We start from the raw sequence: 11,622 nt of genomic DNA, 5'->3' as shown, positions 1-11,622 counted from the left end.
TGTGGAGGAGACAAGAGTCTCATGGGTCATTTGTGCTATTGACTAGCTACCATAACAATTCATAGCATAGATCTGTGAATCCAATACTTTGCATTCTCAATAGACAGCAGAATGGGTGGCTAATAGAGAGATGCAGAGGTCGAGAAACAATACTGCAGTCTTTCCTGCTGAATCACAGTGGGCTGATGATGACTGGGAGTTACAGTATGCAGTTTCGTCTGTCTTAAAGCCACACTTATTAGATTTCTGTTTTATTTATTTATATATCTGGCAACAAAGGAACAAGGTTCAGCTTCTCACAGCATATGAGTCAAGCTTCTGTTTGAATTTATACAAATACAAACTATGACCCTAAAACTTCCCATTTACAAACCAGAGTGATGAAAGACACCACGTGAATCAGGACCATATGATTTTGGACATGTCAGCTGACACATGCCTTTGAGAGATTTTAATATAGACATGAGATTGATTAAGAGTTTCCTTTTATGAGCAATGAAATAATGAAATTTCTGCAAACAGTGCGATTTTAGGGGATTTTGCAACTTGGCAAAAGGTTAGTATGCCATATGATGGCAACGATAAAGCTACTTTGGGATGATTTTAATTAAACCACCCACTTATAATTATCATTAACTGGTTCATTTAAACCTGACCAGGTTGTGTGTTTATTGTGGGTTTTCCTTTATGTGATAGAGCAGTTTGCTCCTTAGCTGTCATCTCCCATGTATAGTTTAATTAAAGTGTGATGACAACTCAGGGGTTGAGACTAGGTTACAATTTATCAGCACACAAACAGACGGACTGTATTTGCCTCTCATCACTCTTTCTGCTTCCTGTTTCCTGCATTTGTGTTCCTACCATCCTCCTGTTCCATCTTTACTTAGATTGTCTGTCAGTTCTTCACTCACACGTGACCTGCATGGCTCTATTTTATGGGTATGATAGTTACTAGATCATATGTGATCTTTTAAATTTAATAACTGTTAACATCTGGGCAGACTGGGGGTAGAAGAGCTGGATGGTCCAACAACAATATTGCTGCAGCAGGAAGAGAGCTATTAAACTGCAGCGACTAATAGTGACACTTCACATGCTGATTACACAAACGAGGCACTTTTGGCCAACAGCTGCCACAACCTGAAACACAAGGCAGGAGGCCTGTTCCCAAGTGACTCAACAGTGACGCAGATAGGCCCCCCCGACCCTTAAGGAGCATCAGCTGTATCCACTGTCTCACAGAAAATCTGAAAGATGTCTGCTGTGAGTATAAGCCATGTATTCATTCCAGTTAATGCTTGAGTCAAGATAAGTGAAAGAAAGCAGCCTCTTAGACTAACTTACCGTCGTCAAGAAGAAGATTGCTGTGGGTCAAAGCTCGCCTTCTGTTTTGCACTTTTTAGGATCTATTATGGTAGAACAAAAAATTTCTTTGCTGCCATCTGGATGGAGTTACTGTAACTCAATCATGTCTAGTTTCTAGATCCATGTCCTTGGGCTGATGTCCTATCTATGGTTTTGGTATGTGCTAACGTGAAGCTATGCGAAGCCATGTTAGTGACAGAGATGAAATGTTAGGAGCTGATTCCAAATGTAACATTATTCAGTATCTCACTCTGAATGTTTGCTATGTGGCTCTTCCCAGAGTGCTTGGCTTCAACCCCAGCAAACGGAGTAAACTTAACACTCCCGTGTCCTTTCAGCCCACTGATTGTCAGTCTTTTACAAACATTGACATATAAGGGATGGGAATGAGGAGGGCCTACACGGCTGCGCTACGGTTTTAACGAGACCTCTCCTCTGAATGTCACTGTAAACCATTATTATTGACCATTTCACAGCTCATACAATCAGAGTTCAGGCCTGATAACCAGAGCTACTCTGGGTTAAATACACAGCAGATATCAGTGACACATACCAAAACAATCACAACATGCAAAGAGGTACTTGATGCAACTCAGGCTAATCATGTCAAAAACTTGGATTCAAGGAGTCCCAAAGCTCTGACTAAGAGCAGCACTTGATCTGCTCCTCTAACTGTCCCACCTCATTTTCATGTGAGTGTGAGGAACAAATATAGCAGAATCCAGGAAGTGCAAGCTAAGTGTTGAAGAATAGAAAGTGGACACTGACAGGGGGTTATGGGAGGTCAGTTACACCCTAAGCTACTCCACCAACCTGCTAATGTGAGGAAAGTTTGATAAGTTTGTGCTGCTCAGCCAAGAAGCTAGTGCAAACGTCTTTTAATGTTTGGAAGAGGAATTTTATTAGAAATGATGCTTTTAACATGTACAACGAAGGGCAGAATCAATCAAAAAGAATTGCCTTTCTAAATGATCGTAGTATTTACTGGTTACCTTGTATCTCTGTAATTCTGCCCTGAACACGATCCAGAGGGAGAAAGAGATAAGGCCATCAATTTATACTGTATAATATTTTCATGGTTAACTCCCTGAATATATTTCTTTGAATTACACTCGTTACAACACACACGTTTATAGAACTGACCAAAGTGCATACTTTTAACATCAGGGGTCCTTGTTCAGGGTGGAACACCATCACACTCCCACTGGATATGAGTCACGTCAAACAGAGGAGAGCCCCAGATGCTATCTCTCACTTGTGGTGTGCTGAGCATGCCCATCCACACTTTCATGCACGCAGTGAGTCACAGCGCGTAGTTCATGACTACCAGAGGGAGAAGGCCCACGCTACATCACATTACAAAACATTACAACCGAGTCTGTCACTCTGACTCGCGTGGTTTCCAAGGAAACGTTGCTTTTCATTGCCTTACAGTGTTGTACCACAAACACATAAGCTATTACATACGATATATGACCAGAAAAAGGTCTTTATTTATTTATCATTTGTTTAGATTCCTTGTATAAACAAGAAATGAACGTAAATTAAGAAAAAAACAACAACTAATGTCTTGCAATTCTTGGACAATTGTGCTTGATTTTCAAATAAATCCCCTTATTATTTAATGATATAAATGATATATATATGCCAAAAAAGAAAGTTTCAGATGTCTTATTACATTACTTATAAATATCTACAATATGGAACGCCAAATTAATTTCCTAATACCTAATACAACAAAAGATGAAAGAGAAACCTCGAAATCACATAGTTGCTGTTAGTTACCACGACAGCCAAACAATTACTACCAGGTTACTACACACAGTAAGTTAGTAACTAAGGCAACCCATGGCATTACGCATAGCGCGTCTATATTGGGAACACTGGCTGTGAACCAGAGGGTCACTCCATGACGCAGCGACGCACGCAGGGCGTTGTTCTTCCATAATGAGACTTTATAACAGAACGTCAGTCCTGGCATCAATCTAGTCTGAGAGCGACTTTTAGAACAGAGGACTACCGCTGTCGGACTCTTTTTCGGGCAAACTTGCTTTTGCTTCTCTTTTTGTGGACGTACAAGCTCTACGCTCGAAGTAAGTGGACTTTGCTTTTTTCTAAACTTAGTTACGTTCAGGCGCACTCAGGCAGTTCCGGCGGATTAAAGGGAGAAACGAGATTTTCCCCGCGCAGACTGCTTCATTGCGCGTACACACAGACACGGGGGAATTGAGCTGTCAACGCAAATAAACTGGCATTAAGTTTAGCATATTAATTTCAACTATAGACAGAATTAATAAGCCTTTGTCTAATCGTGTTTCCTTCGCTTTGTTTTAACAAGTCATTTTGCTACCCGAAAAAAACCGAATATAACTGAAATAAATGCAGTTTTGTAAATGATATATGGCGGATTTAAGGAGTTTCAAAGAAAAAAAAGACGTATTATTATTTTATTTATTTATTTATTTATTTATTTTTGCTTAAAAAAGCCAAGATTTTGTGTTGTTTGGAACAAGTTAAAGCAAAAAGGGTCCCTCCTGAGATAATCTTTAAAGCTTAATCATATTGACAAACTTGCTGTTACACTGGCTGTGACTCAAAGGCACCATACCTCTGACTATATGAAGAATATCGTTAATTATTTACAGTCTTTTGAAACTGATGTTATGGAAGGATCCTGTCATCTCAAACAGACAGGCTGAGATAAAATTTCTTAAAAGGCTGTCCGCGTTGAACGTGCTGCAGCGACACACCCATATCCCACCAATCTGACATCCACACAAATACACACACGTACATTGACCGTCTGATTGTCTCCTCTACTCACTGCTTTCCAGATCATCTGTAAAGATGCTGCTCCTGCTACTTGGAATCATCTTCCTGCACCTCGCTGCTCTGGTTCTCCTCTTTGTGTCAACAATTGTCAGCGTGAGTGAAAATGACATGTTTACCCATGTCTCTGTTTGTTCAGATGTCATAGTGAGCATGCACACAGAGCAGGAGCAATTAGAAAGGCATGCATGTGCACTCAGTATCCTGAAGATATAAGATATCGTGGAGGATTACATGCAAACTGACTCTCTTGGAGCCGTTATGGATGTTTTACCTCCACCACTAAACATAAAATAATTATTATTCAACTTATTTATGTGTGTCTTAGGAATAGAACTATGCCAATGAGATCTATTTCTCTTATTGACTGAGTTGTATGTTGTTGCCACCAGGTATGGACAACAGGTGAATCTACCACATCAGACCTATGGATAAACTGTACTACCTCTGGATGTATCCCAGCATCAACTGGAGGTCAGATACCAGCCTCACTTATATTTTGCTGTTTGCCTTTAAACTGTTTGTTGACAATACAGTGGCTGGGGAATTTACTGGGAATTTACATGCTGCTCTGTTCTCTCTGAAGCTCAGTTTTAAACTTGCTTTACTTTAAAAATCCATCATTTACCTATGGTGTGGGTGTGTCACAGTTACTCTGGAACTGTGGTGCCATCTAGGGCAGAGAATGTGGCAGTGCTGTTTTGAAGTGCTAGCTGATAGGCTGCCACTGTATAAATAGTCGTGGTGCGATGTCCATATTCAGGTCTCGTGTTGGGAGTCCATAGTAACAGAGCTGTGGAGAATCAGGGTGGGGCTGCAAAGAGTATTTAAAGTTTTAAATCTATGTGCGTGTGTGTTTGAAACCAGGGAAACCTTGGACCACCGTGAGCAGAACATAGCATGCTGGTAGTGGGTCACGCCCAGAGTAAGATCTTAGTGTCCCGTGTTAGCTTGCAGGGATCATTAGGACAATTTAAGGCAGCAGGTGCAGCGTTAGGAGATTTATGTACACAAAGTCAGACACTGGATGCTTTAATTAGAAATACTGATATTCATATTGATAGTAGACACTAAATACAAATATTTTACAATGTCAAAACAGTCAAAGAGTGATATATTTTCCTCTTCATGAATGTTCACTCTGCATCAGCTGTATGTTTTGCTACTAAAAGTGCCGTCACAGTGCTGCAAGAGCTGCTGGCTGTAGCTGGCTGATGTCATTTGTCTAGTATGAGCTGCGTTCAGCCAGTGTGTATTTTGTCAGGGGCAGCAGTGGTTGCACACTCTGCCAGGTAGTTTGATGGTGCAGTCAGTTTGTTTGACTTGCTTTCACTGGTGCACTGACGCAGAGTGTTTATTTAACAAGGCGCGTGTGCCGTTCCCAGGTCTTTGCTTTGGCTTTGAGAGATGGAAGATAGTGGTCTGCTCGCACGTTGGGGCCAAGCCTGCGTTCAAAAGAGCTTTTGGAAGCTTTGCTGAGCAATCAACTTTCCTCTGAACCAAATCATAATCATGGGCATCACAGTTATTTTTAGGGAATTTCTAAACCTTCAGTGTTGCCATGAAAAAAAGAAAAGAAAAACACACACACACACACACTGTGTGATGCCACAGTTATCAAATGCTGAGTGAGTTAAACATCACGTGCTTGCAGCCAGGAAAATTACTTCACAAAATTTACTTGCTCTAAATTTAGCGGTCGAGGAATGTCTGCTGCCCCAGCACAGACCTACACCACATAAACAAGTGAGGGAATACTACAGCAGTTTTATTTTTGCTGTTTACTGTTTTGGGAAAAGCTTCAACAGTTACTTTCCTGTTTTGAATTTCAGCAGAATCCTTTAGTTGCTCTTCCTGGAAGTTATTTCCGTAATAATAATGAACCCAGACCCAGTTTATGTTCATTTTTGAATGCGAGTCCCTCTTGGGTTTCTGTGTTATTTTGAACCGTGAAGCACGCCTCATGCCGGGAAATGCGCGATGTCACTGTTTCCTACTACTGGTCGGGAAAGAAGGAAGGAAGGAGGGCTGGAGGGCTGTTTATTAGAAATCAGTGTACTGTCGCTGCATTCACAAAATGTTATCACAGATTTATATATAACATTTGAAAACACGGTTATCATAGTGGAATCTAATTGTTGCGTGGGTGTGGTATCAAGCTGGCGACATTTTATGGATGGAGATTTGCAATGTGTCATGTTTCTTCCCATATCTCATCTATGAGCCAGTGGTCCTCGGGACATTCTCTGCTGCTGCCATTGTAGGAAACCTGACTCCGAGCTGGTAACTCTATGTAGTCATCATGCAGTTTCACCAGAAAAACTGTGATTGTTTTTTAAACGGCCACAGAATAAAATGCATGAAATGTGTTACAGGGTAATGAATTGTTGTAATGCTGAGTTAAAATGCGGTCAGTTAAAGTGAAAAACATCACACAAAGTAAGCTGTTTTATTGCTTAATCATCCTTGTTGTTCTTGAGAACGAGCACTAATAAATTATGCACTGTGCCTTTTTTCACTTTGTAAGTGCGCCTCCATTAAAACCGCAATATGCCTCTTATTTAAAAAAAAGTAAGAGAATCAATAAATCACAGATGTATGAGAATTTTGAAGTAGACAAATCCATATATTTCAATGTCAAACCTTCGCAGAGGCATGCATACAGATTGAGTTATATTAAAGAAATACATATTTTAAAGACTTATCTGGAGTACTTGCAGGCGTCAGGACTGGACAGCAGCTAGTGAGTGGCATTTGCAACTTATGCCAATACACACAGATCTAGGGAGATAAGAGCACAAAAATAGAAATAGTAAATGTGACTAAAGCGAAAGACTAAATAAGTATATAGAGGAAGGGAAAGCGCGAGTGCTTCAGGAAACCTGTGGGGCAGGAAGTGAGGTAAGGTGAGAAACCTGATAGGGCCTGATGGGGTAGGAAGTAAGCATGGAAAACCATCAGTCAAGAAATAGACACTGCTTGGAAGTCCAATGATTCCTGGAATGGCAGCACGAGTAAAACGCAAAAACACACAACCATACATGGAGATTGAGCACCAGTAGAGTAGATGGTGCATGGTGGACTCTGTCAATACAGGTGTCTAATGGGTTAATAGCTTCTAGAAGCCTGGCCTTGGAGGAAAAATCAATATGGCACATTTAGTCATAGGTCCTACTGTGAGGGGCTCACAGAGCTTTTAGAAATAAGATACCTAGGTTTCATTGTTAAGGATCCATTATAGATTCCCAGAAGTCAACAATGCCAGGGCTTCCTCATTATGTTTTATTTGTGAGGATGCTTAAATTCAGCAGGGGCACAGTACAACAGTACACTTTGGGTTTGGATTTTTTTCATTTCTGTCTTCTCATCCTGTTGTGTGTTCATTAAGTCAATCAAACATCTATTATGCTCTGGTTCATGATGACTGGCGTGCTGTTGCTGACAGGACTCTCTCTCTCTTTTCAACTCCCCTCTCTCCCCTGCAGAGTGGATTCAGTCGGTCCAGGCTGTCATGATCCTATCCATCATCTTCAGCTGCCTGTCTCTCGTCCTCTTCTTCTGCCAGCTCTTCACTTTGCAGAAGGGTGGACGCTTCTTCCTCACTGGAACCTTCCAGATCCTTGCCAGTGAGTTCATCACCCTTAACACATTCACATAATTTTTATATTACGTGAGTAAATATAATAAAAATGTATTTAAAAAATTAGGCATTTCATTGATAACAGTAGCAACCAAATAAATCAGCTTTTTTTTTTTCAATTTTGAGAAGCTGAAAAATTGAAATCTTCTTTATTTTCCCAAGAATGACTAATATACATGGTCACTGAAATGTTTTAGAACACCGCAGTTCTTTTTTTTAAATTGAAATTTAAACAGCTCTCATCAAATGTGTCCCAACTTTCATTGACTACTTATAACCTCATCGATCCACGTGTAGGGTAGCATGAGTATTGTACTGCAAAAAGATGTGTGTTGCTATAAAAATTGCAAGTAAAAGGCAAATAACAAAGGAAGAGAGACAGAAGATCATAATGCTTGAAAGTGTAGGTTGTTCCTGTCAGAGAAATGGTGAAGAAACTCAATGTGTCAGTTAGTACAGTCACCTTCACCATTAAAAGGCACTCAGAAACTTGGAGAAACTCTGACAGGAAGTTGAGTCATCAGGTTGTGTGACAACCAATTCACAAGACCACAGCTTTAAATGTTCAGTTCAAGAGTAATCGTGGTAAGCAAGTCTCATTTTTGACTGTAAAGAGAAGGCTTTAAGTTGAAGGTTTGACGGGTTGAGCTGCAGCAAGAAAGCCATTGCTAAGATGCCAGAATAAGAAAAAAAGGGCTTGCCTGATCCATGAAACACAGCCAATGGACTACTGAAGACTGGAAGAAGGTGTCATGGACTGATGAATCAAGATTTGAAATCTTTGGTTGATCAGCCAAGATTTTCTTTACACCGTCACGTAAGCAAAAGGATGGTTCCCCAACATGTGACATCAAATGTCAAACATGAAGGAGGAAGCGTGATGGTCTGGGGCTGTTTTGCTGGATCCAGAGTCAGTGACTTGCATAGAGTAACCAAAATGGCTACCATAGCATTCTGCCATGCAGTGCCCTCTGGGAAGTGCATGCAAACTTTTGACTGGTAGTCTAGCTTCCGCACTACTCTGAACTGCATTAATAACACAGCAACACCTGGGTAGTCTCAAAAGGTGCTACTCATACAGTACAAATCCACCACCACCACCAAGAAACCGTTAGTGGATGCTCACTTTCCATGTTCTATTGGAGAGAATCAGATTTAGGTATGAGCCAGTTACTAATGGTTTTTATACTCCCCTTGTTCATTGTACTCCATGCCCTTTGGCCAGAGAGCATCTCTACTGCAAGTCCATTGTGTTCTCTCTTGGCAGCCCTTTACAAAATCCCAGGTTTTCTCTCCACGGTGCCAGCACATTGCCTGGCACCCAGTTGCCCACTCAACCAAACAGGAATGACACTGGGAACACTGCCAGCCGCGCAGTGTTCAAATGTCAGTAAGGCTGGCGGTGGGAGGTGTGGCGTGGGAGGATGGGGGGGTCTGACAAACAGATCGTGCCATGTCAGACAAGGTTGGTCGGTGGGCAGAGCTGGAAAAGCTTACATAGGCCACAATGGGGTTCAACAAGCATGAAAAAGTGTGATGTAATGCGGGGGAATGCCTTCTGGGAAACTGACCTGCTCGTTACTGCCGCCAAGCAGGGTTCAGCCCAGGACACAAGACACACAGAAACCTGATCTAACACTAAGATGATTATGGCCAGTATTATTAAAAAGTCACCTTTTCCCCCTTGCAGGTTTGTTTGTGATGAGCGGAGCCATCATCTACACGGTGATGAGTCCAGAATGGGTGCCGGAGGGAAATTCATTTGGCTACTCCTACATCCTGGCGTGGGTGGCCTTCCCCTTGGCGCTGATCAGCGGACTCATCTATGTCATCTTGAGGAAGCGAGAATGAGCCGTCACTCCATCCCACTGTTCCCAGTAACACCCCCCCCCCCCCCCCCCCCCCGCCCAACTGCAAGTGCTATCAGTACCCCTCTGAAGTATAACTCGTGACGCCCAACTACCAGTGGAGCCACCAGGCCAAAACACCAAGTTCACAGAAGGGGGGATTAATACCAAAAATCAAACCAAAACACGAAAACACCAATACTGTCTCAGTTTAAAGATGTATATAGTATCTATGGTTTAAAACATATTTATAACACTTTTTACATATATGTACATAGTTTTTGTGTTGCTCTGTCAATGGATACTATGAGCTTTATTTTAGCTGATTAAGTGCCTCAGTCTTTGTTTGTAATGATGAAATAATTATAGACTATTTTTGTTGTGGGATTCTTTTTTTTTTTTTTTGCCTTTTTTGTTTTGGTAATTGCCAAGTAATAAGTAAGAGAGAAAAAAAAGTGTTTCTTGAAGTATACTAACCAAAGTGCATGTATAGAAATAGAGAGGTTAATTAAGCATTTTCGACGGGGTTGCTTTACAAAAGAGAGTGGTAACATCCATGGATGTAGCATAGCCATGAATATGGATTTGGTCCTTTTCTATTTGTGAATTTGCAAGTTTAAGTGTATTTGTTTTCAGTCTTTTTTCCATTTCTTACTTTCAACAAAAGATGGTGCTATGTATTTATCATTCCTATTACTGATAGCAATCATTTACAGCAGAGTTGCTTTGTTATTGTTTAGAGTCAAACAGCTTGCCATTAATTAAAGTGAGACTCAGCCAGCGGTGCACTTCTACATCTAGTGCCGGGCTGCTTCTTTAGGGAACACAGCCGATTTCACTTTGCAGTGTCTGATTATTTTTTTCCCCCTTTTATCAGCTACTGTAAACGGCGGATAAACACGGTTGGGGTGGTGCACTAATGTAATCGAAAGTCACTTAGAATGGAATGTCAGTATTATTCTGCGAGTTTATAGTCTGATCACAGAGAAAGAACTTTAAATAAGCTTTTATTTTTATTCTTGCCTTAATTTTCCATCATTCTGATGTTTGTGTTCGCCTCGCGCGTATGGCTGTTCAATTCTCAAGAAGTCTTTGTAGAAAAGTATCAGAAAGAGCATAATCACTGTGGGGCATTATACCGAAAGGAAGAAGTTATACATTTAACGCTACTAGAATAAATGCCACCAAGTTGAAGCCATATAAAATATGAGATGATAGGAAAAACATGACTGAAATATTAACTCTATTAAGTGATAAAAGGACAGAGAGGTTTGCAGTAATGATACAACTGTCTGTTTCACATACTTGAAGTTTGACATGCTGCAGTCTCTGCCCACTGACGTTTAGATGGTTTTTTGTCTACTGTATAAAACCTTTACTGTTTATATGTTGTGCATAACAAATGTTTATGACAATCTAGCCTAAAACACTCACTTACTAAATAAAACTACTTTCACATTATCTAATATTGTGTATTCCACTGTTACAAGGGACTGTAACACTCTATGCATGTAAAGTAAACCGTTACATTTTGCAGATGTCATTTTGCTGTTTGCCCGTAAACTTTGAGACACACTTTTCTGAGCTCCAAAAGCTTAATGTGGAAAATGATGATTACTACCCATGTGTCGTGGCATATTTGCTATTACTGACGTGTGTGAAAACGTTTGAGATCAGTCGAAGACATCGGCAACTGAAACGCAGCCTGTAAATGTCTGTGTGCAATTTAGCCAGTCAAACCTAGGTTAGTGCGTGTGGTTGCAAATGCTGTATGCGACTTGTGTCACCCACACGGCGCACGATGCCAGCTATTCAAAACACGCAGATAGCGTTTCAGTGTATACTGTGTCTCTCGTGACATCAGACATAAGAGGACTGGGAGCATGTTCTGAACACTAATGAGAAAGCATCTGTCCTCCACTTGATGGCATCTCCTCTGAG

The 11,622-nt window shown here is 40.9% G+C and overlaps 1 protein-coding gene across 1 annotated transcript; it reads left to right on the top strand.

Moving 5' to 3' along the window:
• Window positions 1-3,130: 3,130 nt before the first annotated feature.
• Window positions 3,131-11,142, top strand: pmp22b (peripheral myelin protein 22b). The gene is made up of 5 exons (XM_026178221.2): window positions 3,131-3,458; window positions 4,200-4,290; window positions 4,587-4,668; window positions 7,680-7,820; window positions 9,525-11,142. Exons 2-5 carry the CDS (start codon window positions 4,213-4,215, stop codon window positions 9,683-9,685), a joined length of 462 nt encoding a protein of 153 aa, XP_026034006.1. The 5' UTR covers window positions 3,131-3,458; window positions 4,200-4,212; the 3' UTR covers window positions 9,686-11,142.
• Window positions 11,143-11,622: the final 480 nt, after the last annotated feature.

Source organism: Astatotilapia calliptera, chromosome 8, assembly GCF_964374335.1.
Source record: "Astatotilapia calliptera chromosome 8, fAstCal68.1, whole genome shotgun sequence".
NCBI classification, from domain to species: domain Eukaryota; kingdom Metazoa; phylum Chordata; class Actinopteri; order Cichliformes; family Cichlidae; genus Astatotilapia; species Astatotilapia calliptera.
This window is presented reverse-complemented; position numbering and strand designations above follow the sequence as displayed.

Coding starts and splice junctions, on each gene's coding strand:
- pmp22b (XM_026178221.2), top strand. CDS start 4,213: ATGCTGCTCCTGCTACTTGGAATCATCTTCCTGCACCTCGCTGCTCTG. Junction 4,669..7,679: donor TATCCCAGCATCAACTGGAG/GTCAGATACCAG, acceptor TCTCCCCTGCAG/AGTGGATTCAGTCGGTCCAG. Junction 7,821..9,524: donor AACCTTCCAGATCCTTGCCA/GTGAGTTCATCA, acceptor TCCCCCTTGCAG/GTTTGTTTGTGATGAGCGGA.